The sequence below is a fragment of the Clytia hemisphaerica genome, unplaced genomic scaffold (genome assembly GCF_902728285.1).
Source record: "Clytia hemisphaerica strain Z4C2 unplaced genomic scaffold, Clytia hemisphaerica genome assembly, whole genome shotgun sequence".
Taxonomy (NCBI): domain Eukaryota; kingdom Metazoa; phylum Cnidaria; class Hydrozoa; order Leptothecata; family Clytiidae; genus Clytia; species Clytia hemisphaerica.
In genome coordinates, this window is record NW_027104525.1 from 380,423 (window position 1) to 407,323 (window position 26,901).

Consider the following 26,901-nt stretch of genomic DNA (forward strand, 5'->3'; position numbering starts at 1 on the left):
AATGAGAACTTAGTAGTAGTGCCAGGTGACAAAGAATCATGTGTAATAGTCATGAACAGGTTAGATTATATCAATAAATTACAGGGTATGATCGACGATGGAATTAACAACGGGATATACAAGCAAGCGGAAGATACAACGCTCCATGACCTGAAAATTTTTAAAGATTTTCTCTACAGGAACTTTAATAAATACGAACACTACAAAGATATGATACCAACAGCAAACCAGCCAGCTCAGTTATATGGTTTGGCAAAAACACACAAATTCAACAATATCAACAATATCGACGTGAGGAACTTGAAGTTTCGACCTATAATAGCTCAAGTAGGGACCTGCACATACAAGGCTGCCCAAATAATTGCTAAATATCTGCAACCACTGTTATCTGAAAATGAGTACATGATCAATAACACCCAGAAGTTTCCAACCATGCTGAAAAATCAACCACCGTTACAACACGATGAGGAGTATGTTTCCTACGATGTGGAGAGTCTTTTCACCAACGTCCCTGTTAGAGAAACTATTGATTACATCCTTGATGAGATTTATGTGCATGGAAAACTACCAAAACTTTCGTCGAGATTGATATTCAAGCGCTTACTAATGAAATTATCCACCGAAAGTTTATTCTTATTCAACGATAAATTTTACCAACAAATTGACGGATGCACAATGGGCGGTCCGTTGTCTGTAGTGTTTGCTAACATTTTCATGACCAAAATGGAAAAGGACATTGTCGAACCATCAAAACCGGAGTTTTATAGAAGGTTTGTCGATGACTCTATAAACAAACGGAAGAAAAACGCACCTGACGAGCTATTCGAGAAATTCAATAATTATCACAATAAGATCAAATTTACGATCGAGATATCGCCAAATAAGTTTCTTGACACTCAAATTCAGTATACTAACACCACGATAGAAACGTCTGTGCATAGAGGGCAAAACAAAGTTCCTGTTCATTGGAGTTCCAAAGTGCCTAAGAAGTACAAACGTAATACAATAAATGCAGATTTGTACAGAGCGCAAAGAATCTCCTCAAATTTCGACAGCGAAAAAGTGATAATTGCTGACAAGTTTCATTCAGCGGGTTTTCCTAAACGATTTGTATCTAGTGTTATTAGACAATTCAATGAAAATCAAAACGACGAGATGATAATCCCTAAAAACCTATTTAAGGAACCAAAACCATATGTGCGTATTGAGCTACCTTATTGTCCGAAGAATGAAGGAATTTCTAAATCGTTCATGTCCAAATTTCATGAGTTTACAAAGAATAAATATATGATTATAATCAAATGGAATACAAAGAAAGTGAAAAGTCTGTTCAAGCTCAAGAGTAAAAATCCACACCCGAGTTGCAAGATCTACGTTGGCGAATGTTCGTGTGGAGAAACTTATATCGGTGAAACGGCTAGAAATGTTGAAGTTCGCTGGAGTGAACACAACTCGCTAAAAGGTAATTCGGAGCCCGCCAAACATTTAGAGAGTAATGATAATAGTCATGTATTTAACTGGAAGGTTCTAATTTCGGCACCACTTAAGAGCAAAGAAAGGAAAAACTTAGAGGCTTTCCAAATCGCATTGAAAAAGCCTTCACTAAACAATCAACTAGAGACTAAGCAATTAAACTTATTTAGAAACGGCATAACGTAAATTATTTTACTCTGGAACAAAAGAAAACACATTAATCGTCATGGCATCGTTGCTCCCGTGACAATTGATGTGATTTCTCAACTTTTTAACATTTTCTTTATAAATTGTAGATACTTTTTCATATGCTTATGTATTTTTTACTGTACTGACGATGACGATAGTCGAAAAGCTTTTACAATAAATTGAACAAATTTTTGTTTTCTTGATTTTTATCGAATATATCATAGTACTGTAATTGTTTATCGAAGTAAAATCAATATGTTATCAAAGTTGTCAAAGTTATCGAAATCAGGGCTCGAAATAACGGTCAGACATCGGACATTGTCCGACCCAAATAGCTTCATGTCCGACCTAAAAATCATAATTTTCAAGCTAAAGCAACCCTGATCGGACATTTTGTCCGACTCACTTGAAATCGTTATTTCGAGGCTTGCGAAAGTAATTAATAACAATCAAAGTACTCGAACGGTTATCAAGTCTTTAAAGGGTTGTTAAGAAAGTGACGGGTACAAAATGCATAAAACATAGTGCATATTGCATAATGCATAATGCATATATTTGAAAAATGTCAATTTTAGAGGCTATAATAAGGAGAATCTGAGAGATAGTACTTTCAACAAAACAAATATACCATTTTCTACCAAAAAAAAAGGTAGAAAGCTGTAAATTTGAATTTTGGATGATGAAGAAAATCCATGATCCACTGAAAATGCTTGTTACCATTTTGATTTTCATAGTTGTATTTTACAGAACGTAATATAGTGTAGAAAAAACGCAAAATCTCCTCCGTATACTGGATGCGCCACACAAAAGTTTCTCTCTTTGAAACAAATTTTCTCAAAATCTAAAAATTTCAAAAGAACCATTCCTATTTCATTGGAAAGAAGAAAGACAGACTTAAATTTTGATGGGTCATTTATTAAACTCGATTCATTAGATCAAAAGTTATATCCAATTGAATAAAAATGTTACTTTCAGAAAGTGCTCGAAAACGTTAAAAATCGACCTATCAAATTTTTACTTTAAATTTGGCAATCGCAATAGCCTTTACATGATTAAGCGCATTTTTCAATAACTAAACACATAAATTTTGAAACTGAAGGGTCGAAAGGGTTCAAAATATTCATCAAAATTAATTTGATTTAGTTTTACCGAAATTTTCCTCAGATTTTTGGTTCTAGACTGGATTAAGTCTATGTAAGGCTGAATCTACCTCGAAACCCATATTTGATGTATTTTTATGAATTCTACCAGATTTCTTGGCCTTTTTCGACGAATTTTCTTCCTTTCATTGAAATTCAACCTTCCTTTAAATAACAAAAGGTCATTTAGACAGCTAATTATCATTTTTAATGAATGAAACAAAAATACTGATATATCATGTAATTATGCTTCTGAATAATTTGATAGGTCGATTTTTAACGTTTTTGAGCACTTTCCAAAAGTAACTTTTTTATTCAATTGAGCATAACTTTTGATCTTTCTAATGAATCGAATTCAATAAATGACCCATCAAAATTTAAGTTTATTTTTCTTCTTTCCAATAAAATAAAAATGGTTCCTTTAAAATTTTTAAATTTAGAGAAAACTACTTTTAAAGAGAGAAACTTTTTTGTGGCGCACCAGGTATTACTTTTCTTACTCGAAAACGTAAATTTTATAGCAAGATCTTTATTCTGGGTTTTCTCAGAGATCTTTTCAAACAATTGCTAATAAAGTTCAACGAGTTTTCCCTCTTACAAATCATTAACCATGTGAAAGCTTTTTGTTAGATAAGCCAATATAAATTAAAGAGCTTCATGCAAAAGCTAGATCAAAGAAAATAAACTTCGAATCTTTTTACATTCGAATGTTTATGTGTTTACCTTTGTTTGAGAAAGAAGAAGGGGGAAACCTTTCTGATCAATCTGATCTGTTGCATCTGCTTATTATTTATGCTGACGGAAAACCCTTTGTTGTTTGTTATGATTCGAATGTTTTCTCTTTCGTTCGGATTCGAAAAGTAAATATCATGTCTAGGGAAATCCCTCTGATTGGAATGTTTACTTAAGAAACTCTTCTAAAGAGGTTTTCGCGGTTTTAGCCTCTACAAAGGAGAGTTTTAGAAAATATAAAATCGTTCTGTAAATTACACAATACTATTATGCAATATGTATTATGTTTTATGCATTATGTACCCGTTGGTTAAGAAAGTGATCGAATACTCAACAATTTTTTTGAAATTTTGGTACTCGACATTCGATTGTTAATCGATAAGTGGTCGTTCGATCACTTCGATCATTATCGATTACTTCGATAATCGAATTTATCAATTAGTACTGTATGGGTCTTTTTATAAGGAATTTTATAACACTTCATGGCAGATTGAAAAGACGATCAGAAAATGAAAGGTTCTTTGTTTTTCATTAATTTCGCATTTATGGGGAAGAATGAAATTTTCAGAAGATGCTTTATTTGATATAAGGATTCCCATTTCCCTAAAATCACGATTCCCCATGGTTGCGAAATGGTGGGCTATGGGTAATCCCTTTGTCTTTTACTATTTTCTTTTGTTCTGTGTGACGCAAAGACGCTTCACAAATCGAAGTACTTCCACTAACTGCCAGTATAACTTCAAGTTTGGAAATTGTGCAAAGTGCGCCGAATATATTCTGCGTGAGGCAGTAATTACTTTTGGCACATTAGCTTAAGGAGTTCATATAAAAAGTATATAAGGTATTGGTATTGGTATAAGTTGTTAAAGCTTTTCAAGACGAGAGGAGCAGCGCCATTCTAATAGACAGGCAGCTGACGACATCTAAAATCTGGATGACTTTTGGACAAATGCTGAGTTGGTTTTTCTTGTTCCCATATATCTACTGATTCTAAAAATTTTACTCGGCGTCCGAAAATTTATTTAACGGACACGTCCGGTAGTAATTTGTTAGCTGATGACGTCACCACCAAAAGTGAAAATTTGATTTCCGCACATAGTAATGATATATATACCATTCGACGCGTTTATTGATGTAGATTTCAAATCACATCGGTCTCAATAAGTGAAAATTTAGATTTCAAAAGTTATGACTTAAATTTGACATGTGATTTTGGTCAATCATGACCCTTTAACCCCCTGAAAATGTCAAATTTCAACGTCATCAAAACGAAAAACAATTTATACCATTTGAAAGCTAACTCGCGGAAATTGAGATCGTGATTCCTTATAGAAGGAGGCATTTTTTCAAAAATGACGTCATAGAGGAGCTATGGACCTTCATAACTTTTCATATTCAAATTTTTACTTATTAAGACTGATGTGATTTAAAATCTACATCAGAAAACGCTTCGAATGGTATATAAAACTTTAAAATTTTGCAACATCAATTTTTCACTTTTGCTTGTGACATCATCAATTTATAAGTTATTCTCTGACACGTCCGTTAAAGATTTTTAAACACGCCAAGTAAATTTTTCTGACTCTCTAAACTATAATGATTTCAAAATAAGTACTTAATATTTGTCCCTCAATTTTCACTTATTTCACTTTTTTTGATGTCATTAGCTGCCTGTCTATAACACCAGATTTCATTTCACCAGGTTTAACAGGCGGAAAGATTTCTGGGTTTTTGAAAATCTTGTCATAAAGCAAATTTCTTCTTCTGATTTCTTCTGATCATGGGGCTGTATCTGTTGTAGTGACTCCAGAAGTCACGCAACTTTCGTACCTACCTCTTTGTACCTCTTTGTAGCTTCTGCTTAAACAGCTAATCCAACTCGTTGAGTCTGATGCTTCAACATTTCCTTCAGGCTGTTGGAGTCAGCTTGCCTAAGGGTCAAATAGTGGGCAAGCAGTGGTTCGTCCGGAACAGTTGTGAGGAAGGTGTCTAAGTGTTTTTTGAATACTTCTTTGGGGCAGTTTGTCAAATCTCTTATTGGTTTGGGAAGGGTGTTGAACAAACGAGGGGAAAGACTTCCCTTCCAGATATTTTTGTGTTTGATATTGACAGCTTTTAGATTGAAAATTCTCCCCAATCTCTGACTTTTGTGGCAGGAAATGCCTCCTTTTCTTTTGTCATAATTAAAATTCAGGGCATTGCCTTGTTGACGTTCATTTTTCTGTGAACTGTTGTGTTCTTGCAAAGTATAGCTAAAATAATGGTGTTTTCCCCGTAGTTTCAATCTAATTTATCAGTGTTGTTTGTTTTGTTTATGTGTGTTAGTTTTTTCTGCGAAGAAGAGCTAGAGAAAATAGCTATACATTAAAAGCACAATACATCGTTTAGGAGTCTCGCTATCTCCACCGTGTTTCACCGTAAAAACGGTAGGTAAAAATGCGCACTTTAGTACTGTGGAAGGTTAGAGGAATGTAAACATATTTGAGAGATCGGGTAACTTGCATCAGTGGAGGCTAACATGCATGGCCCTCAAATGAATGACCTGGCTGGTCATTAAAATACAAAGTTAAATCAAAACAAAAATGGTAGAGTGGAGCTGCGAGCGGAGCTGCGTAGCTCATTTGTTTTGAAATTTTGCTGCTTTGATTGGTCAGTCATTTGATGGCTATGCAAGTTTCCCTCAACTGATGCATTTCTCTGCTGGGTTTCCTTACGAGAACCGAAATTTTACCTACCGTTTTTTTAAGGGAAAGAGTGAAGTTTCCTGCGGTCGCTAAAATCAAAACAATGGAAAATTGTTTGGATGCGTGCGCAGTCGACACTACTAAACAGTGTATTTTGATTTTTTTGGATTTTTTCCCCAATTTTTTCGTTAGTTTGTTAGAAAACTTCAAAGTATTAAAGCTCTGGGACAGGATTTTGAAATTTTGTTTCTGTGTAGTGTAGAAAGGGTTCATCGGGTTATTGTTTTTCAAGAGACATATCTCAATTGTGCCCCCGCTTGAAACTTTCTATTTAGAGGAAAGTTCTCTTTCCTAGTTAGGAAATCGTTTCTTAATTACCGTAACTTGGTCTAATTCCTACACCCTTTTTTAAAGCTGGAAATGATAAAAAGGTCAAAACTATTTTTCTTTGCATGATAGTAAGAGAGGAAAAATCTTTTTTCAGACACTGTCAGTTTACAGAAATTCCACAACTTTTGAACCCTGAAATAGTAAATTTTAATAAAGTCAGATGCAAAATTTGATATTATTTTCAAAACCCATCCCTTGAGCCTGAAAAGCTGACACTGATCAGCAGCTTGACCCTTTTTCTCTTTTTCTTATGATTCAAAGCTTTTTTGCTTCATTGTCACCATTAGTGTCTATTAAAATATAATAATGAGAAATTTAGAAAATTACTGGTGTTTTTGCTACTGTAGGTATGAGTAAAAGATGTTGTATGCTTCTTACTTTGATTTTTAAGATAAAAATAGCTTAAAAAAAGGAGGAAACATTATAGATAAAAAATGTCAGACCTTTCAGATTTTGATGATGATGGTGATGAAATTGAAGATCCAGAAGTTGATGCAGTAAAAGATGAAGAAGATGATGACGACGACGATGAAGATGGAATGAAGGAAGATGTATGTCATATAAGTGGATTAATTTTTGATGACTTTGCAAATTAAGATTCTAAATTTTCCGCATGGACTAAATTTTGCGGGTCAACCTTTTTCACCCAATTTTTTTCATACTAGGGGTTTTAGTTAAAATAATTTTTGCAAGGGCTAATTTTGCGTGAAAATGGCCAAAATTTGCAAAAATTGCAAAAACTAATCCACAAGGATAGTTTTTATATGAAAAAACTTAATTTTGTTCAATAATAATTTTTTGATTTTAATGACTGACTTTTTCTGGCTGTGGCATTTAATTGGCTTCTTACGTTTAATTGTTTAGAAGGGGTAACCAAATTAAAAATGAAACTTGGACAAAAGTTTCTTTCCATAATCCTGAATTAAGCTACCAAACATTTCTATTCTTTATGACGTCTATCGTTCTTGATCACTCGAAGGACATTTACAGCCATAGCACAAGAAGCAAATAGAAAGAGGTTTTCTGAAGAGTATGACAATAATCTTGAAACTAACATTCATTTTTATGTGTCTTTCCCTTTAACCTTCTTAATCAATTCCATCTTAATCTTTAATATGATTTTTAGGATATTGTTCAAAAGCCATTAACACAAGAAATTATTGCTAATGAAGGCTGTCTCTCCTTGTTGTGTAAAACAGGGAATGGTTTAGCTCATGCTTATGTGAGATTGGACATCAAAGATAGGTTTGTACTAGTATGATATTTTCCAGATTGTAATTTATGTTTTTCTCTAGAATAGAATGTTAATGAGGCTTTAGACTCTTAACTCCCTCTCGATTGTTTTTACAGGAAAAATAGAAGGCAAATAGTTTTAAATTTTTATGAAAACTACTTTGACACTTATTATATATTTTGAGCATTTAATATATTTTGCAAATATTTCACCTTCTACTTTAAAGGTCTTTATCTTTTCCTCAAGAGAGCTTGATAAGTTAATATGGTGTGGAGGCGCAAAATTTTAGTCAACTCTTGTTATCTTACCTTTCAGAGAAATTACTGACATATCATGCTTAAAAGTTTTTGTCCATCTACGTTATGTGGTAAGTTCCATGAAGTCCATCTTCAAGAGAGCTGTTTTTCGTTTAACTAATCATCTAACTCATCTTTACACAGCAAAAATTATTCATAAGAAAAACAGTTTTTATGAAAGATCTGGGAAATTGGGCTTTTCCAGAAAAAACTGTATATCCCTGTTTAGGAGGTCCAAACTTTTGTTGCTTGAGATGCTGTAACCCCCTGGAATTCCAGGCAATTTTAGGTCTCAAACCCTCTGGAATTCTGAATTTTTGTAGGACTTTAAAAGTTACCCCCATGGAATTCCAGTTTCTTTTAACAGATTCTTGTATATACCTATGGAATTCCTCAACATTCTTAAATCTTACCCCTTGGACCTCCTCAACATGGGGTATACAAATTTCTTCTGGAAAGCCAAATAACAGAATCACGTGGGAAATTCATAGAAAATAGACAGGTTCAACCCCAAGCAATTTTCAGGGGGATTAATGAAATAGCCCCCAGATTTTTATTTCTTGAAAAAAAACACCAAATTTAAAATTTTTTTCAAAATCTTTCTCAAAACTTGGTATCCTGAAATAAGATTTCAGGAGGTGATAGAGCTAATAAAGACTAAGCCATAGATATAGGTATTTTCCTTATTCGAGCCAGTTTGAGGTTGACAGGCCAAAAATGACCATTTCAAGGAAGTGTCATCCTCAGAAAAGGAAATGTAAAAATTGGTGTGAATAGCCCCCTGGATAGTTATACAAAACAAAAAGTGTTAAAAGAGCCAAGATTTCTTATTATATTACCTAATTTGAGGTTGAAAAAATCGGTGTTATTAAAATGCACTGCAAACCTCAAAATTTAGACTTAGGACATTACAATATGTTTTAAGTAAGGCAAAATTGCTAAGAAAAGATAGATTTTCAAACAAAACCTATCAAATGAGCTGTTTTTGAGGTTGACAAGCCGCAAAAGTCAAAATTGGACAGAAAAGGCTTTTTGGGGTGTCAACCTCAAAAAACGCTTCAATAAATAGTCTTTTTGTCTTAAAAACAAATATAATTGAGGTTTACAAATGATTTTGAAAAAGCTTCTGGCTGTTTCCATCATAAGGACTTTACCTTGCATTGAAATAAACGTTGCTCAAATAACAGATATTTCCTTGGAAAAAGATTTTTAGATGGCCCATAATGATATTTTGTAAGCCAAAGTCATCATATTAATCTACCTTTATCAAAATTATGCACAAAACTAATGTTAACCTTATTTTTGGAGCCATTTAATAAATGTCAACCTCAAATAACACCCTTCATAGCAATTTCAACCCTTAGGGAAAATTTCAGAGCTATAATATATCCAATATCTAATTCAGGGTGAACTTAAAGGGTGTCAAAGAACCCTAACAGTCTCAACCTCAGGCCATGTTAACCTCAACTTTGGCTCCTACTTCGAAATAGCATATCTCTCGAGTTAGGGTAAACCTCATAAAAAGATACTTATACCCGGGTGCACCAAAAAAAGTATACAGGTTTGCCGAGATATTGTGAGCTACATGATTTAAATCTTTTGTTCATTCTTTTTTTATCGTATAGAGGATGCTCTAACTAAAAGTAGTTCGAAAGTTATTTAAAAGAAACTGACTTTTATTAACTTTCATTAATTTCTTTTTCCATGTCAAAATTTCAAAAAGTCATTAGAAACGGTATGTCTAGAAAGAAAAATTATTCAGCCTAACCATACTAAAGTTTCAGTTGTCAACCTCGAACTTAGCACATTTTATGGGGCTAAATGTAAACCTCGACAAAAATGTCACAAATACCCCCTCTATCTTTGACCAGCATCCCCAGCATAAATTTTCAGAATGTAGAACTCGTAAACAAAATAATCAAAGAATCACTTTCATAAAGAAAAGATTTTCCTATTTGCAAATATCAACGTGGTGCATTGGCAGATAAGGAAAAGCTAGATTTTTCAAAATTATTGAATATTGAAAAATTATCTGAAACATCAGCTCATCCCCTATTAAGGTAGTCCCCAAACAAGAATAAAAGATTTAGCCCCCCCCCCTTCCCTAAGCTCAGGTGCATTCTATGAAATTGGGTGTCAATGGTGATAACAGTTAAACAAAAACATCAATTTTGATTACTTTCAAGGCTCGAAATAACGATTTCAAGTGGGTCGGACAAAATGTCCGATCAGGGTTGCTTTAGCTTTAAAATTATGATTTTTGGGTCGGACATGAAGCCATTTGGGTCGGACAATGTCCGGTGTCCGAACGTTATTTCGAGCCCTGTACTTTGCGCGAAAATCAGTTCCATGGATTTCTTTTTTCTTTTTTATAGGATCTATCTATTAACAGTATCAATGATTTGAGTCCATTGAATTTTTTGACTCATTTACTGACCATCAAAGCTGACAAGAACAGGCTTGCTTCTGCAAAATTGAATGAGGTAATTCATGAAAGGTTGCTCAAATTATATAACTTGAGTAATTAGAGAATGAAAAATGGACTCTTCGTTTTTACTTATAAGTACTGTCCTTATCCATTTTAAGAACTAAAGTTTATAGTCCGTCTAATACTAATTGGGATGGCCTATTAAAAGCATAACACCAATTTCAACAAAGTGTTGAATTTTTTTCAAAGCTTCAGTGAAAAAAAAAGATTCTTACTCTTCTTTCAGCTACTGATAAAAAGCGTTGATAAAAATCTCTATGGACCAATATTAATTCACTCTGCTCTAAAGCCAGAATCTAAATTAATCTTAATTTTTTCCATTTAAAATACAAGCTAAAATGAAATATACATGAAATTCAACTTTTATTTACTCCATTAAGTTTTGATCATTTATTATGAGCTTGATTGTTTACGATTACGTACAAGATACTGAACGGATATAAACCGAGCCGAACAAAGATCTTTGAAATGCTACGTTCTTCATTGGGTACACTGTAGACTTCTTGACTTTTCACAGTATAAAGGCCGGTCTCCACTTGCGCGCGCTACGATCGCACTTTTTAAGATCACGTCATAAAAACGTAGCGCGCGCTTGAAAAAAAAGTTGAACACATTTCAACTTTTTTCAACCGTTACGTCAGATCGCGCCAATGGAGTTGCTTCATTTTTCTTTTGACCAATAGCGTGGAAGCTTTGCTCGAAAAAGTGCGATCGAAGCGCGCGCAAGTGGAGACCGGCCTTAAAAGCATATACTTTTTTTCTTTAGTTACCGTACTTACAAATTTTGAATTGTTCAGAAAACAAGATCACCGGTTGTGAAGGGATTGCTCATCCTTTGCTGGAAACACTCAATCTAGGTGGTATGTGATTTCGAATATGGAAACTTTCTTGAGTGCTTTAAGATGGATAGGGGACGTGGTCAAATGGTAGCTCTTTTTATTCCTGACCGTAATGTTATGGGTTAGAGCCCCATACAAATTGACGACTTAGCGAGGTCATTTTTCGCATCGCTAATCGCCCCTGAAATTTGGCACACTTGTTCCTCGGGTGTGTGTGTGTGTATATCCCAAAACTTTGGGGCAGCCTGGAGACTATAAAAATTGTCCGATTTGACTGAAATTTGGCACACTTGTTCCTCAGGTGTGTGTGTGTGCTTTGTGGGGGTGCTTTTTTCATCATTTCGTGGAGACGAGTTTTTTACCAAAAAGACCTTTTGTGACTTTTATTAATAATGAGTTTTTAAAAGCTAGTTTGTTTTGCTACAATCTGGCTATTTTGAATAATCTGAAGCTACCGAAGTTGAGCCCAGTGCGTTGCGCACGTTCGACTATTTGCAGTGCTGAGGCCATACTGAATAAGCAGCAATCCGTTTCTTCTTTAGCACACACTTGACGCTGTTGGTGTGAAACTTTCACTTCACTTTTCCTACTTTTCATTTCTACTATTTTGAATTAGGTAACCAGCTCACCGATCTCACTACGCTGAATGCTACAAAACTGGCACGTTTATCACAACTCGAACTGAAAGCCAATAAGCTGACATCAACAGCTGGAGTACACATTGTCGAATTAAAGAAACTTTACTTGGCAGATAACTTGATCACTAAAATTGAAGACCTTGGACGCTTAAGGAACTTGATGATCTTACATTTGAGGAATAATAACTTGTCCAATTTGGATGGGTTTACAGATAACCTTCGACAATTACAATATCTTAATCTTAGGTACGTACATTCAGGCTTTTCCAGAAAAAATCCGTATACCCCCTGTTGAGTAGGTTCATCATTTTGTGGCTGGAAATGCTGCAACCCCCTGGAATTCCAGGCAATTTCAGGCTTAAACCCCTCTGGAATTCTGAATTTTAGTAGGATTTAAAAGGCTACCTCCATGGAATTCCAGTTATTTTTGACAGATTGTTGTATCTCCCTATGGAATTCCGCCACATATCAAACTTTACCCCCTTGGAACGGAAATGGACCTCCTGAACAGGGGGTATACGGTTTTTTTCTGGAAAAGCCCAATTCAGATAAAGAATAATATAAACAAGCTATAATGGAAAGAGCAAACTAATATTATACCCCCGGGGGGTACTAGGTTTGCGAGGTGACGGGTATGTCCGAGCCGAAAATCGAAAATCGACCCTTTAAGAGACAAAATTTTGGTGATTTTGGGACCCTTTGAGAGACTTTTTCCTAAATTTTGGTCCATTTTTTCCAAATTTTGGTTTGATTTTCACCAAATTTTGGTCAAAATTCTTGGAAATCGTGACCCTTTGAGAGAGAAATTTTAGATTTTTGTGATTTTGGGACCCTTTCAGAGACTAACTTTTGAATTTGTACTCCTTTGAGAGACTTTTGAGGAATGAGAAAAGGTACCCTTATGGCTCGCACATACCCGGCACCCATTTTGCCTAAGTAGCCCCCCCCCCCGGGATTATACCATAACGGTTATCGTATTAACATATATAGGAGCCAAATAACTGTATTACACAAATTATGAACGACTCGAACACTCAAAGTCTATCAAGAATTTCAAAAGCATGATATTTTTCCGGTTGACTTAGAATTCTGTTTAAAAAAATTAGGAAATGTGTATTTGTTAATATTTGATGAAATATTTGGTACTCCCTAAATTTTCCTTGACACGGACCCCTCGGACGTCTATATGCCCCCAAGAATTTTGCATAAAAATCCGGTGGCCCCATTGATCTCAAGAATGCAAAGAACTTTGAGTGTGAACCTTTATATAGGGTTTACTGACTAATAATGGAATAGTTCATTGCACATTGATGCGGAATTTCAAAACTTGCTCATTCTTTTTCCAGGAAGAACGATATAACATCTTTCAGCGAAGTTGAGAAATTAAAATGTTTACCAATGCTTCGAGCTTTGATCCTCAGGCGTAAGTTGCCTCAACCGTCTATCTTTTGACGCTCTTTATAATATGTAGTTACGTAATTCCCGCCATTAGCATGGGCCAGACCATGCCATACTTTTTTAAAAGTTACTATTTTAAGCCATAAAAACTATTATTCTCCCCAATTAGATACGTTTTAAGGTGCTTTGAGGGTGTAAAAAGTGAAAAATGTTATTCGTCACCCAACCATGATAACCGACATTTTTTTCCAAAATATTGCCCCCCCCCCCCACTCAAAATGGCTTGCCAGGGCCCATGGTTAGGGGAGCAAACCTTTTTGTTTCCATTATACCGCAAGTTCTGTAGCTTTATATGAAAAAAAAAAAAACATGAAAAAACTCTTTAAAGCTGTTGATGTTCTCCAATTCAATATTTATTTGTTAGACTATTTTCGCTCTCTAACTCGATGGTGAAGAGTACCGAGTTACATTTGCGTTAGCGGGAGCTTTTTAAAAGTATGATTGAGAAAAACATGTCGCAAGCTAAATTTAAATAATTTAGAAAACCTAGTCTCTTTGACCATTCTGTCAATCCTTTTATAATGGGTAATATTAAAACACAAAGCCACAAAGTATTACTTTAACGGTATGTTTCCTTTTTTTAACAGAGAATCCAGTATGTTTTGAGGAAGGGTATCGCGTTGAAGTCTTGGTTTTGTTACGTCGTTTGGAGAGATTGGACCAAGATGTTTATCTCGAAGATGAACGCCAGGAAGCTGAGGAAGTATGTGTTTATTGCTGTGTTCGAATCCCAAGCACTGTCAGGCAGGGAGCTAGGGAAACATGGGGATAGACTCTCTACCTTCACTCATTTATCACAGATAAAAAAACCAAAGTAAAACAGTTCGGATTCCACGAACATTTTACTCTGCAACATATTTGGGCATCCTCATTCGGAATAGTAAGATCGTAGTAAAAAATAAATGTCCAATTTCGGAATTTTTGCGTCAGGCTGGTGGCTAAAAGTCCGATAACGAATGGATGGCACTATTGTATTTTAAAGTTGGGCTTAAAAACGACTCAATGACATTAATTTGATTAACATTAAAAACATCACTAGACAAAATGTTCTAGCACTTTCTAACACTTTCCCTGAAAAGTTAAAATTGACATATCGACCTGAATGTCTTGGTTCCACTTTTATAAGCAAATCTTTCGGAGGCACTTGGTGACAAGATGTTTTTTTTAGGCTGAAGTTTGAAAATTTCTGTTGTCAACATTTAATTTCTTATGTACAACATATCTTTTTCATCATTCTCACAACTTGAAACATCTCTTAGAGGAAAAAATGTGAGTCTCTCTTTGGAATTGAATGAGTGATTTTCAATGAAAAATTTAATTCATAAAATGCTACGAAAAAAATCATTAGAAAGAGAATGAATAATAATGTCATTACTGCGGACATAACTAGAATAGGAGAAATCGGCAATAATCATTCCCTGGATAAAGCTTGGGGAATTTGGGATGTATTCCTAGACTGCACGCACCCCCTCTGATATGTTATATAGGGGCTGCTCATTATGTATAAAATTCCCGTCTGAGAGTTACCCCTTTCTTTGTGTTTTTAAGTTTTAGAAACTTGAATAACTTGATGAAAGTTTTATATGAGTTTTAAATTTCAATAAATTTTGATTGAAAATTTGAATGGCTAGAATTTAATACAATCATTAGATTTCTGAAGCTTTAAATAAAAAATTCAATTTAAATAGGTTACCCCTAAATTCGGGTACCTCTGGGACAGAAATTGTACGCATCCCCTATATCAAAATTAATTCTGGGCAGCCTATTGTAGTCCTCACTAGGTATTACTTTAATGCTCGTTTTCTTTTTGTAGGTTTACAACGCAAGACAAGAGATGGAGTATCAGGTATAATATTATTTCCTTTTTGTGTCGCAATGGGGAGTAAAGCGAGTGTAAAGGTGTCTTAACATGTAGCTAAATGCTCAGAACGTCTCGCAACGAATTTTTTTTCAAAACTGTAGATTTGACCCCGGCGCGAGCCACCAAAGTATTTTGGCAGTGATTCTGAGCCCGGTTCGCTAGCATTGTGCTACCGAGCCGCTGCAAATATACGAAATTTAAAAACATTTATAATTAAGACATTACTATATATACAGGTGAACAGACCTCACGGGTTAGGCTGTTAGCTAACCACATAGGGGGGTTACTCCTTTGCGGTAAAAATTCCTGACCCCTATATACCGGGTGCGCCACAAAAAAGTTTCTCTCTTTAAAGGTAATTTTCTCGAAATCTAAAAATTTTAAAAGAAACATTCCTATTTTATTGGAAAGAAGAAAGATAAACTTAAATTTTGATGGGTCATTTATTGAATTCGATTCATTAGATCAAAAGTTATGCTCAATTAAATAAAAAAGCCTTTTAGGATCCGGAATAGGAAATTCTTGTTCGTTTGTTACCAGTTTTTCTCAGGATTGCGTCGTTTTTTTTTCAGATTTTTTGCATAAAGATGCAAATTAGCAATGTCTAAGATTTTCAATTTTACAGGGAATCTTTTCCCGTACACAAATGATATAAATATACCGGAAATCGCCGTTTTTGCGGATTTTTCTTTGTAAATCTTAGACTGGAGTCGTTTATGATGCGCGTAATACTAATAATACTAATACTACTAATAATACGGGATTTAGTTTGTATAAACGACTGGAAGAATCCGGTGTTCCAGCCTTAAAGATACAGGGGCTAGCTACGCAGAAACTTGCGTAGCGAGAAAACAATTTATCAAGCAACAACAAACTCTCAAAACGAAATCGACTCAAATGAAAAACGTTCAATAAACAAATCCACACATATTTTTTTTCTCAAGAGCAGGAGCAGGAAAAAATTATAATTGCAATATTGACACTTTTCTTTTGTTTGGAGTTAGTGCACAAAGGTTTCTAGACGACTAAAATTGTCCCATTCATTACTTTTTGCTTTATTTCTACTATGTATAAATTAGTCGTCTAGCTTGCTAGACTATGTAAATCTTTGTTTTTTTATCACAAAAATTTGCCATGGTTTAATTTTCAACTGAACCATCTTTTTTATCTCAAAATATCATCGATTTTTGCTTGACTTTGTTTCATTAAATTTTCAGCACTGATGCACAACAATAATACCTTAATTGTGACGGAGCGTAATCTTCGAGAAACATGTTTCCAGTTAAAAATCTAGAAAATATCCGGTTTTTAAGGTTTTTAAGGGTTTTTTTCCCGGACAGAAATGTTGGCTTATGTGATTATTACTCAATGGGACAGTGATTTAACCCGATGGATATACACGATTTTCTATTAAAACGTCAACGAAATTAAATGTATCTTATTTTCAGTTTCTTGTTGATATTTTGCTGTATTTCCTAGAGAAAGATTGTTCTAGTGCTTGCGAAGCCTTACAATGTTCCCATTATACTTTGTTCTTATAGAAAAAAACTTGTAGCATATTTGAAGGGGAATCGAAACAGGAGTTATTTAATCAATTACATTTTGACTTGTCTGGAGAATATCCTCATTATTTATCTCCTTAATAATAAAATAATAATTACCATATTAACCAATGCACCAATACACGTTTTTTTAATATAGGAACAAACTACATAAGAACATAAGGCTTCGATAGCCAAAATATTAAGAATAAGTTAAGAACATTTTAATACTTTGAGAACCCTAAAACACCCAATTTCGTAAGAGTATTTTTCTTAAGAAAATAGACAAGAATACCCTCAAAATGGTGAAAATAAGAACATTTTTAGGCTTGGAACTCAAAAAGTTAAGAACATCTGAAAGCTTCCAAAATTTTGGATGTTCTTATAAAAAAACGTGTATATGCCGAAATAGTTTCGTGAGTGAAATTACTGCAGCAGTATCACACTCATTAAATCCCACGTGACTTTGCTATACATGTGATGGTAATATTTTTGTCGGGCAATCTAGGTCAAATCCATTAATGCTTTTTTATGTAAGAACAAGTTAATTTTGTTTATGCCTCAATTATGCTCATTCAGTCACGATTTCTAGGCATTTTCCATCATCTCATTGTAAGATGTTCCAAAAAATGCTAATCTTCTGCATTTAAGTTTAAGTCTCGAGTGCTCCTTAACTTTTTTCTACGCTTTAGCAAAAACAGCCTGCGTTCCTGTTCTGATAAAAAAACCAAAATTGTTATAATTGTTTATGATTGTTTATTTGTCAGGACATTGATATTGGTCAGCCTCTGTATTATCAATCAAGGAAAATTTTGATATATTCAATATATAATATATTGATGTTTTTGGGTGGCAATTTCGAAGGGCAAATCAAAGTATTTTTGGTTGAAAAGTTTTTTGTGGTTTACAATTGGTTTTTTTGCCAATTTTTTTCTTGTGGGTGGGTGTGTTTTGCGCCTTAAATTAAGAATTAAGATCAATTTTACTTAAAGAAAATATGGATCATAACTTTTTGCTAAAAGCATAAGTGTAAATATCATTGCGTTCCCTGCCTTTTACAAAAAATAACATTGTTAGGTTTTGGTTTATCATTGAAAGCACTTATAAACAAAATGGACCATTGTCAACCAGCTGACAATTCACGTCATCATCTCTGCAACCCTTGACCTCTGCCTTCAAATATAACTTCAAATTTAAGACCATTTTATATAAGACCTGATTCTTCGAAGTCATTTCAAAAGAAATCGTTAAAATTTGTTACATTTGGGTATTTTCACTGAAGTCTATAGTTTTCGAATGCTCAAAGCCGAGAATGACTATTTTTGAGTTTTTCTTGAAAAAGGGAATTGCGTTAAGAACAACATTACATAAAAACACTTTTTATTCAATAAACAAAATACCAATGAAATATTATTGGGAAGATAAATTGATATTGCCCTGAGCATGTAAAGTTTATTATCATTAGCTTACTTGCCTACAAAAGCAGTTTGTAACATGGCCCCCTTCGGCCCCTAACTCAGAAAAGGCTATTTTGAAAACTTTCAGTTATTTTTCTATAAGCTCTTTTCAAATTGACTCAAAATGGGTCCTAAAATAACAATTTTATCCCCTCAAAATTTAAAATATTTTCTCCGTTACCCAACCATGGTGGGAAACGTCAATTTAATCCAATATTTGGTCCGCTCGCTTCAGCCCTCAAACCGGGGGCCCTGTAAACTATAAATTTTGCATATTGGGCTGTATCGAATTTAATACGGAAGGTTGACGAGGTAAATTTGGGAAACTCGCCAACCCTTTCTCACTTTTATATCGTTGGAATTTCAGAGACTTCCCGCGGATTTTTGTCTTTAAAGAAATATCATTGACTCCCTTTCATTGACCAGGTTATTTTTCGGTATTACTTGGACATTTTGAGAATCTAAAAAATTGACTGCCACTCAACAAATACGTACAGCAATGTTCATTATTTGAAACTAACATAAAAAATTGATACCTAAGAAATGCTCACCACCAAAAATTTTAAAATAAAATATATTCTAGTATATATTAAGTTATCAATAGTAAAATGAATTTACCAATTCCATTTCTTTGCCTTTTCATCGTCAGTTTGAAGCGATAATGTCTACAATTGCCAAATCAAGGACATAATAATAGGCCTTGTAATTCCTAATTTGAAAAAAAAATTAAAAAAGATCAAGTAAAAAATTATTTTAGAAATTTCACAAAAATTGAATTCTTGAAAATTGCCTAATCAAAATAGTCTAAAAACCTTTGATATTTAGCTTTAATGTATCTCGCAGTCAATTCGCAGTTGATATTGTCAAAATATTTATTTTTTATTCATTCTTTATACTATATACTTTCATAATAATTCCAAAACACCGTCTAGCCAAGTTTCTGACATCTGTGTTGCTACCTCGTCTTCTTCATTCTATTCATGTCTTTTGACCTTTTCTCTGAAAAAAGTCTCACCTTTCCCCTAGATTCTAGACAATCTAATGAAGACAGATGTTAATTTCTCTCTTTTTCTCAAAACAAAACACAAAGACAAAAAAATACCATGTGTAACATACATTCAAAATGGTAGCTTTCAATGACGTAATGGTTACATAGTCTTCTAAAGCTTTTATCCAATCAAAGGTCGATTACCTCATCCATAATGGCTACTTTTTATTTATATGTAATGCATGGGTGATGTAATGCTATCTGGGTTTTCCTGACTAGCTTTTCCCTTGTTATGATGATGTAATGTTTAAGTCGTAATGAACCCACAAATCCATAATGGCTAACACTTGGTATTTCATGCAGTAGCCTAACTGCGATCTGCGACTGTTTGCTGCAAATCAATAGTCTTGTTGAAATAAAATCTACAAGGCATTTTTCGACATCTCCCGTATATTCAAAAGTTTAAGAATTTTTGTTCCCCCAGGTTCCCCTTTTTTTGAATTTTTTTTGATTTCATTATTTGAAAAAGAGGATGGAAGTTTTATCTCACTGGTTGTGTACTGTATTTAGTTTGATTATTTCTCTCACTCATAATATGTTTAAAGAAATGTTGGTATATTTTGGAGTAGTATAGGCGTTTCTCGCGTAATCAATTTAAATAACGAATTGAGTTACTCAAAGGATTATGAATTATGAACGTTTGGGCTTATTTGGCTTTTTTGCCTCTCTATTGATACACCCCCTTCTCGCAGACCCGGTGGAATTTTTTCAGCCAGTTGGAGTAAAAACAACGGACTGAAAGACGATGGGGATTGATATTATCATAATGGGATTTAAATTCTTTTGTTTTCAAGTCAGAAAATTCAGTGAGTATGGGAAAAATAGTATAACATTTTGCAATGGAGATTGATTTATTTGAAATTTTCCACCAGGACGATATTTTGGTCAATTTTTCCAGTGGGAAGGGGTCCCAATGGGTCTGTGAGGAGGGGGTGTATTGATCCGTTTTCGAACTTTAACTCGGGTCCAACCGTCACTATGTAAATACTTTCTACCACCCTATCCGCCTAAAGATATTGTTGGAATATAAACCGATTGCACGCGGCTGTAAGACTTATCAAAAGCGAGGCATCAAAAACAGTGGTCAGTGTGTCAATTCTTTCGATTTTTAGCATTATTTTTGAAAAACTTTTTTCGATCAAAATTATTATCAAAAAATTATGTTCGAAAATCGTTTGTGATGTTTCTTGTGGTTGCAAATGCTCAAGGATCGTGCAATATTTTGTGCTATTTTTCTCAAATTTCATTTTCGATTGAAGAGTAGTAGAATTTATTTGAAAAGGCTCCCCGTAAAAATACTACATTGAAATTACGAGAGATATGAAGCTAAAAGAAACTTTAATCAAACTCTCCCAAAAAAAAAACAGTGTAACAAAAGAATCAAAATGGTAGCTAAAGCTATTATCATAATAATTCTTTTTTCCTGAACTCTTTCTTTTGAAAAAAATATTGCCGCGCTCAAGAGAGAAAATTCACAGGTCATAAAACAAAAAAAAATAATTTTTTTTTGAATAGGTCAGGTCACCCAGTTTAATTTTTATTTTTGATATTCCACACTGGGGTCATTGTGAGTTTTCAAAAATTTCCTTTGCCCTCGCAATATACAAAACAAAATTTCTCTTTTTTTTAACAATGTATTTTTTTATGTCTGGGTCATGTCAAATGACCTGGTAGCAATTTCTTTAATTTTCTTCCTTGTTGTGTTTAAACGCACTCTTTAAGAGGTCACCCGACTTTTCGCGTAGTTTCATTTTTATTTATTTTTTTGCGCCTCAGGGCAAATGACCTAGCAGAGCGCTAATTATGAAATATTACTTGGAGTGGTTAGGCAGATGTTTTTTATTGTATTCTTTTGTTCTAATGTGTATTGTTTATGCTATGAGGAGAATGATTTTTCAAAATGGTAGATTTTAGTTACGACGCTGGCCTCTTTTCTGGTGTCTTTTTAATATAAGGAAGATGGATTTTATAATACTTTATGAATTGGATTTGGGAAATTTTGAGATTGTTTGGGTTTTCAGATTTTTCTTTTTTTTTTAATAATACTGGCAGTTTTGTTGTATTACAGTTTCAATCGGTCAAGATGACTTTGCTGATAAGACAGGGTGTTACAAACTGATTGGAAGCATATTAGCATCAGTTTTGAATCTTCTCAAAAACTACACCCCCTTCTCACAGACCCACTGGGAAATTTGGCCAAAATATCGTCCCCAGTGGAAAATTATACTCTAGTTTTTGTCCCCGCTGAAAATAATCAAATAAACCAATCCTCACTGCAAAATATTGTGTTATTTTTTCCACCTCCACTGAATTTTTTCGCTAGAAAACAATGGAATTCAAATCCCCAGGCATAAAAAATATGGAAATATCAATCCCCATCGAGTTTTGATCGGTTATTTTTACCCCACCGGATCTGTGAGAAGGTGGTGTAATACTGTACTCACATTTTTCTCGCTTTCAAAAAGCGTTTTTAGTTTAGGTTGGTCTTGCAATGTATTGATGGGAATTGTGATTGATTTTTTGTTTAAACCCCTTCTTGGAGTTAATGTAAAATGATTGTTTAGCTGAAAGTGGTGTATTTGTTGAAAGATTTTCATATACAACATCAGAGTTATTGGATCAAATAACATTGGTTGATGGAATGGTATTTTGAGATTTGAAATTTGATTTAACATTGACATTTGAATTGTTGAACATGAAAATAATGGCTGTTCCTATTATTTGCACCCAAGTTGAGAATCTAAAATGTATTAATTTCATTAATTTGTTGCTCACAAAACTTTTTTTGGAATTTTTGAATGATTGAATGATTTTGATGGCATCTGAAATTGAGTTTTATGGAGCTTTTGACTTTTACTTAATGAAATTTGTTTGCTCGTTTTGGAACTGCAATGGATTTATGGTCCAAAAACGTAAATAATCTTTGAGTTTATAGAGAAATGGTTGTTTGGCTAGCCCATTAATTGGAGCAATTGGAAATTTTTCAAAAGTCATTGTTGGTTCAGATACCAAATTATTGATATTGTGTTGAAATTATTTCTTATTTTGAATTTGGAGAACGTGAGAATATCTGTATCTGTATCTGTCATCTTGTATCGTTCAATGGAAAATATGGGAGTTGATCATATTGGAGTTGATCATAATATATACAACCCAGAACATTGATGAGATGATACATTGATAGTTTGGGCTATGAATGATGTATCTTTTTTATTGGTACAAACCCTGCTTCAAGTGGCCCTCCAAATACAAAGATTTAGGACTGAAATGCAAATTGGAAAATCGCAATTGTCAAAATTTACCTTTTCCGTTTTCTCTCATGAACAGTTTTCCCAACGTTTTTTTAGAACGGGTTGAGCCTTGATGTGCTTATTTTGTCTGGCAATTTTAAGCATAAATTGTTCTTGTTGGTGTTGGTGATTACCTTATAACCTTGGGTAAGATTGGCCCTTAAACTTGGGAAGTAAAAGAATTTCTTCAATTACGAGTTCTCATGAATTCGTATCATTGAACTAAGTGGTATAACTCCACTCAAATCATCTTTCCAACGAGGTTTTCCTTTTTTCCTTTTCCTTCAAGAGCAATGTATCAAAATGTGAAGACTGCAAATTATTTAGGAACAATTAATGACAGACCTGCGCCAGAGAATTGACGTTTTCCGTGATTTCCTAAGGGCTTGCTATGAAGAGAAATGTGAAGTCACACATTTTAATTTCAAAGAATCACATTACAATCTTTTTTCTTAGGAACAACGAGACTCAAAAGTACCAAAAAAACAATTTAAGAATAAAGCCGATTCTAAAAAGCCTGGATTAGGAAGTGAGAAAAAATATTGTAGTAAGGCGAATGATAAAAAATGTTTTGTTTCCGGAATGCGGGTGAAGGAAAAAAGTTATCATGCGGCCGGCCGGAAAATAATTTTTTTTTTGCTATTTTTGATAATTTATGGCTCATTGAAATAGAGTTTAAGAATAACTTTTATGTATAAACACAGCATAAATGATGCCCTAAATTACAACAAGTACGGACTACTAACGAACGAAAGTTTGCGGCCGGGTCAGAAAAAAAATTTTTTTCACCCGGCCGGTTTCCGGAAACAAGAAATTTTTTTTGTTTCGCCTAAACCTAAAATACAAGAGTTTTGGCCTAGCAATAAAAACAAGATAAGAACAATTATAGGCTCAAAGTGCCAAAAAAATAAGAACAGCCAAGCCTTATAAAAAATTTACTGTTTCTTGTAAAAAAAGGTATTCCTTAAACCTTCCAAATGAAAGCTACCTACACGTCTTTTTTATAAGAACAAACTATATAAGAACATATGGCTTCGATGGCCAAAATATTAAGAACAAGTTAAGAACATTTTAAGGCTTTGTGGGTTCTAAAACACCCAATTTCTTAGGAAATGCTAAAAAAAATTGGTGAAAATAAGAACATGTTAAGAATTTTTAGGCTTCAAACTGAAAAAGTTAAGAACATCTAAAGTCTTTAAAAATTTTGAATATTCTTATAAAAAAAACTTGTACTTTTATCTTACAAGTGAACAGACAGATTAATAAAGATTTGTCTAGAGAGCTCATGTATCTAATTTGAGTGAGGATTTTCTGTTAAGCCTGTTTTAAAGTAATTTAATTCAGTTTCTGTTGAACTTTCGAATGGCTTTCATCAATTTTTGAACTTGACAACTATGACAAAAAAAATCATACACGTTAAAAGAAAGCTACAATCAAGGTCATAATATTTAAGAAAAAAGTGAAATTCCCCAGGAAGTTTTGAAACCACAATCGATTTGTAAGCGCTCTAAAGTAGGTTCGAAGGGCAAAAATAGTCCATTAAGGCTCCGAATATAGCCTGGAAGTCTGCAAACCTCTCTCAAATTGAAATATCTGATTAAATTAAAGAGATAGCCCGAAATCGACTTTCTCGCCGGAACTTTAAATCTTGAAAAATGTTAAAATAACGAAATTCTCAACCTATTTCAACCATGAGCAAAGTGTTACTTTCATTGTTACTTCTCGAGAGAACGACCTTTGTTTCAATAGAAGAAATCCCCTTTTTTGGACCCTTTATCCCGGCACAAATCTCCCTTAAAACATGAAAGCTGTTGCCTTTAACTCTAGAGTCTTGGTTGTCAGGGTCTTGTGCTGTCACGTGGTTCGTTATTAGCTTTCCTCGTGATTGGCTCATAGTTTTTTCTGATTTTTTGCAAAAAGATGTGTAACTATAAACCCTCGAATGTGACGGAGCCCGATTTGCGAAAAAAAAAATTTTTGGGCAAATTTGGGCCAAAAAACGACTAAAAAAAGGGTTTTTGGACTTTGTGAAAAATTGCATCGTTAACTTTTTCTGATTTTTTGCATGAAAGTAGGGTACCATCATAGGTAAAAGATGGCTCAAGCAGATTTTTTCAAAAAAAACTTTTTGGCTCAAAAAACGCATGTTTATCTATAAGAATCACTATTAATAAGCATACATCAATGTTCTTAGATAAATTACTCAATTTTTTTATGAGATAGATGTTTTTTTGCTCATGAGGACTTACTTATGATGAATGTGTGTGTTTAGACAGGAAATTTTGGTTGCTTGGCGTGTTTTTATAGAAAAACTGGCCAACTTCGATATTTATTTATAAACATATTATCAATTACCTTGGTATTAGCTTTTCTCGAGATTGCCTCTTTGATTCTTTATGTTTTTTTGCACAAAGATGCATAACTATAAACCCTCGAATGTGAAGGAGCCTGACTTTAAAAAAAAAAACTTTTTGGGCAAATTTAGGCCAAAAAACGGCTAAAGAACGGGTTTTTTGCATGATGGCTCAAGCAGATTTTTGTAAAAAATAAAATTTTCAGCTCAAAAAACGCATCTTTATCTATAAGAATCACATTAATAAGCATACATCAATGTTATTAGCGTCATCAGGGACTCAGCTATGGGGTGGACTATTAAGTAACGACGAGCAATTTTTGTTTAGCCTCCTTTTTCTTTTAGTAACCATTATCTGCTCATTTTTTACTCATTCTTTTATACTTTTCTGACTAATTTTTCTCACGTTTTCCATAGTAATCGTCTTTTGTCAGGTGGGTCTATTTCAATTAAGTTAAAAAACACATTTTAAAATTTCATGTTTCAATTCATAGGGCGAAGGAACGAGCAACCATGAAGTCATCAATTCCGAAGAGGAGGATCAATGAAAGAAAGAACGAATGAACGAATGAGAAATTAACTTCAGTAAGAGTATTTTATTCATCAATATCATATATTTTCATGCTAACTGCTGTTAAAGCCGTTTATCTTTCGAATAAATCTTGCAATATCGCTCTCAAGTGCCATACTTTTAGTAAGATTTTAAGCCCTATCTTAAATGCGGTCAAATTTAAAGCCTGTAAAATAGCCTAATTTTTGGTCTTTTAAGAATTGACCTTATTTATTAGATCTTCAGAAATCTTTTCTGTTTATTTGAAACATGAGAGTTCTAATGTCTATTATCCAGTGTGTTTTAACCAGCAACGAAAAAAGAGGGATGACTATTTTTTTAATCATCAAATTGGGCTTTTCCAGAAAAAAATTGAATATGAAGGGCGGAAGATGTAACATTTTTTGGAAATTTACCCCTGGACAGCAGGTCTAACCCATTGAGTTTCAAGCCCGAAGGGCTAGAGGTCAATCTCTAACCTTTCTCAGGCAAGAAAAATTGAAGCCTTAAAATATGCGCCGTATTTTTGATGACGGATTGAATCTAGCAATTCCTTTGTTTTCGAGTGATATATTTTTCAAAATGAAGCGGTAAATTTTAGTTTCAATCTGTCATTTGTGTAAAAACCAGGCGGGTCGCTCAAGGCCGCGCAACTTTGGTAGGATTTGTTGGCTTCAAATCCTACCAAGGAGATTGACCTCTAGCCCTTCGGGCTTGAAACTCAATGGTCTAACCCCCTGGACATATCCTCTACCCTCCATGTACGGACATTTTCTGGAAGAGCCCATTATTAATATATTTTATTTTTATTAAAAGGTTGTACATTCAAAGTGACTGTGTAAATAGTGTTTAGGGTGTTCTATAAAATAAAATCATACAGGTAATTTTTAACACGCTGATGATGTCCCTTTTTCCCGCGCAGTCAGGCGCGGGCCACTTTATTATTTAATTATACCCCTAAACTCGATCCAATCTTTTTTGGACCTACCTCGGTGGAGGTCCCATAAATTAACCTGTGTTTGTTCGTCCGTTCGTTCGTCTGTTACCAACTTTTCTCAGGATTGAATCATAGGAGTCTTTTGATTTTTGGTACAAGGTGCAAAATGGTGATGGCCAAAATGTGACTGAGCCCGATTTTCGAAAAAAAAAAAAAATTTTGAGCAAAATTTGGGCCAAAAAACGGCTAAAAAACGGGTTTTTTGGACTTTGTGAAAAATTGGATCATTAATTTTTTCTGATTT

The 26,901-nt window shown here is 33.9% G+C and overlaps 2 protein-coding genes across 3 annotated transcripts in view; both read left to right on the top strand.

The window, feature by feature from the left end:
• The window catches only part of LOC136822004 (leucine-rich repeat-containing protein 23-like), a 156,793-nt gene extending 130,719 nt beyond the window's left edge, over window positions 1–26,074 (top strand). The window contains exons 2-11 of one of the 2 annotated variants that reach the window (XM_067078222.1): window positions 6,999–7,158; window positions 7,734–7,852; window positions 8,157–8,208; window positions 10,513–10,620; window positions 11,392–11,485; window positions 12,081–12,348; window positions 13,449–13,525; window positions 14,148–14,263; window positions 15,374–15,406; window positions 25,605–26,074. In XM_067078222.1, coding sequence (XP_066934323.1) covers window positions 7,042–7,158; window positions 7,734–7,852; window positions 8,157–8,208; window positions 10,513–10,620; window positions 11,392–11,485; window positions 12,081–12,348; window positions 13,449–13,525; window positions 14,148–14,263; window positions 15,374–15,406; window positions 25,605–25,658 — 1,038 coding nt within the window. In that variant the 5' untranslated portion in view covers window positions 6,999–7,041 and the 3' untranslated portion in view covers window positions 25,659–26,074. Of the gene's footprint in view, window positions 1–6,994; window positions 7,159–7,733; window positions 7,853–8,156; window positions 8,209–10,512; window positions 10,621–11,391; window positions 11,486–12,080; window positions 12,349–13,448; window positions 13,526–14,147; window positions 14,264–15,373; window positions 15,407–25,604 lie in introns of both variants that reach the window. The other variant, XM_067078223.1, reaches the window with a different exon arrangement.
• LOC136822030 (uncharacterized) lies at window positions 52–1,659 on the top strand. The gene has a single exon (XM_067078250.1). The coding sequence runs from the start codon at window positions 52–54 to the stop codon at window positions 1,657–1,659; it is 1,608 nt and encodes a 535-aa protein (XP_066934351.1).
• Window positions 26,075–26,901: the final 827 nt, after the last annotated feature.

What these genes read in the sequence shown, in the direction of transcription:
- LOC136822030 (XM_067078250.1), top strand. Translation starts at nt 52, where the DNA reads ATGAACAGGTTAGATTATATCAATAAATTACAGGGTATGATCGACGAT.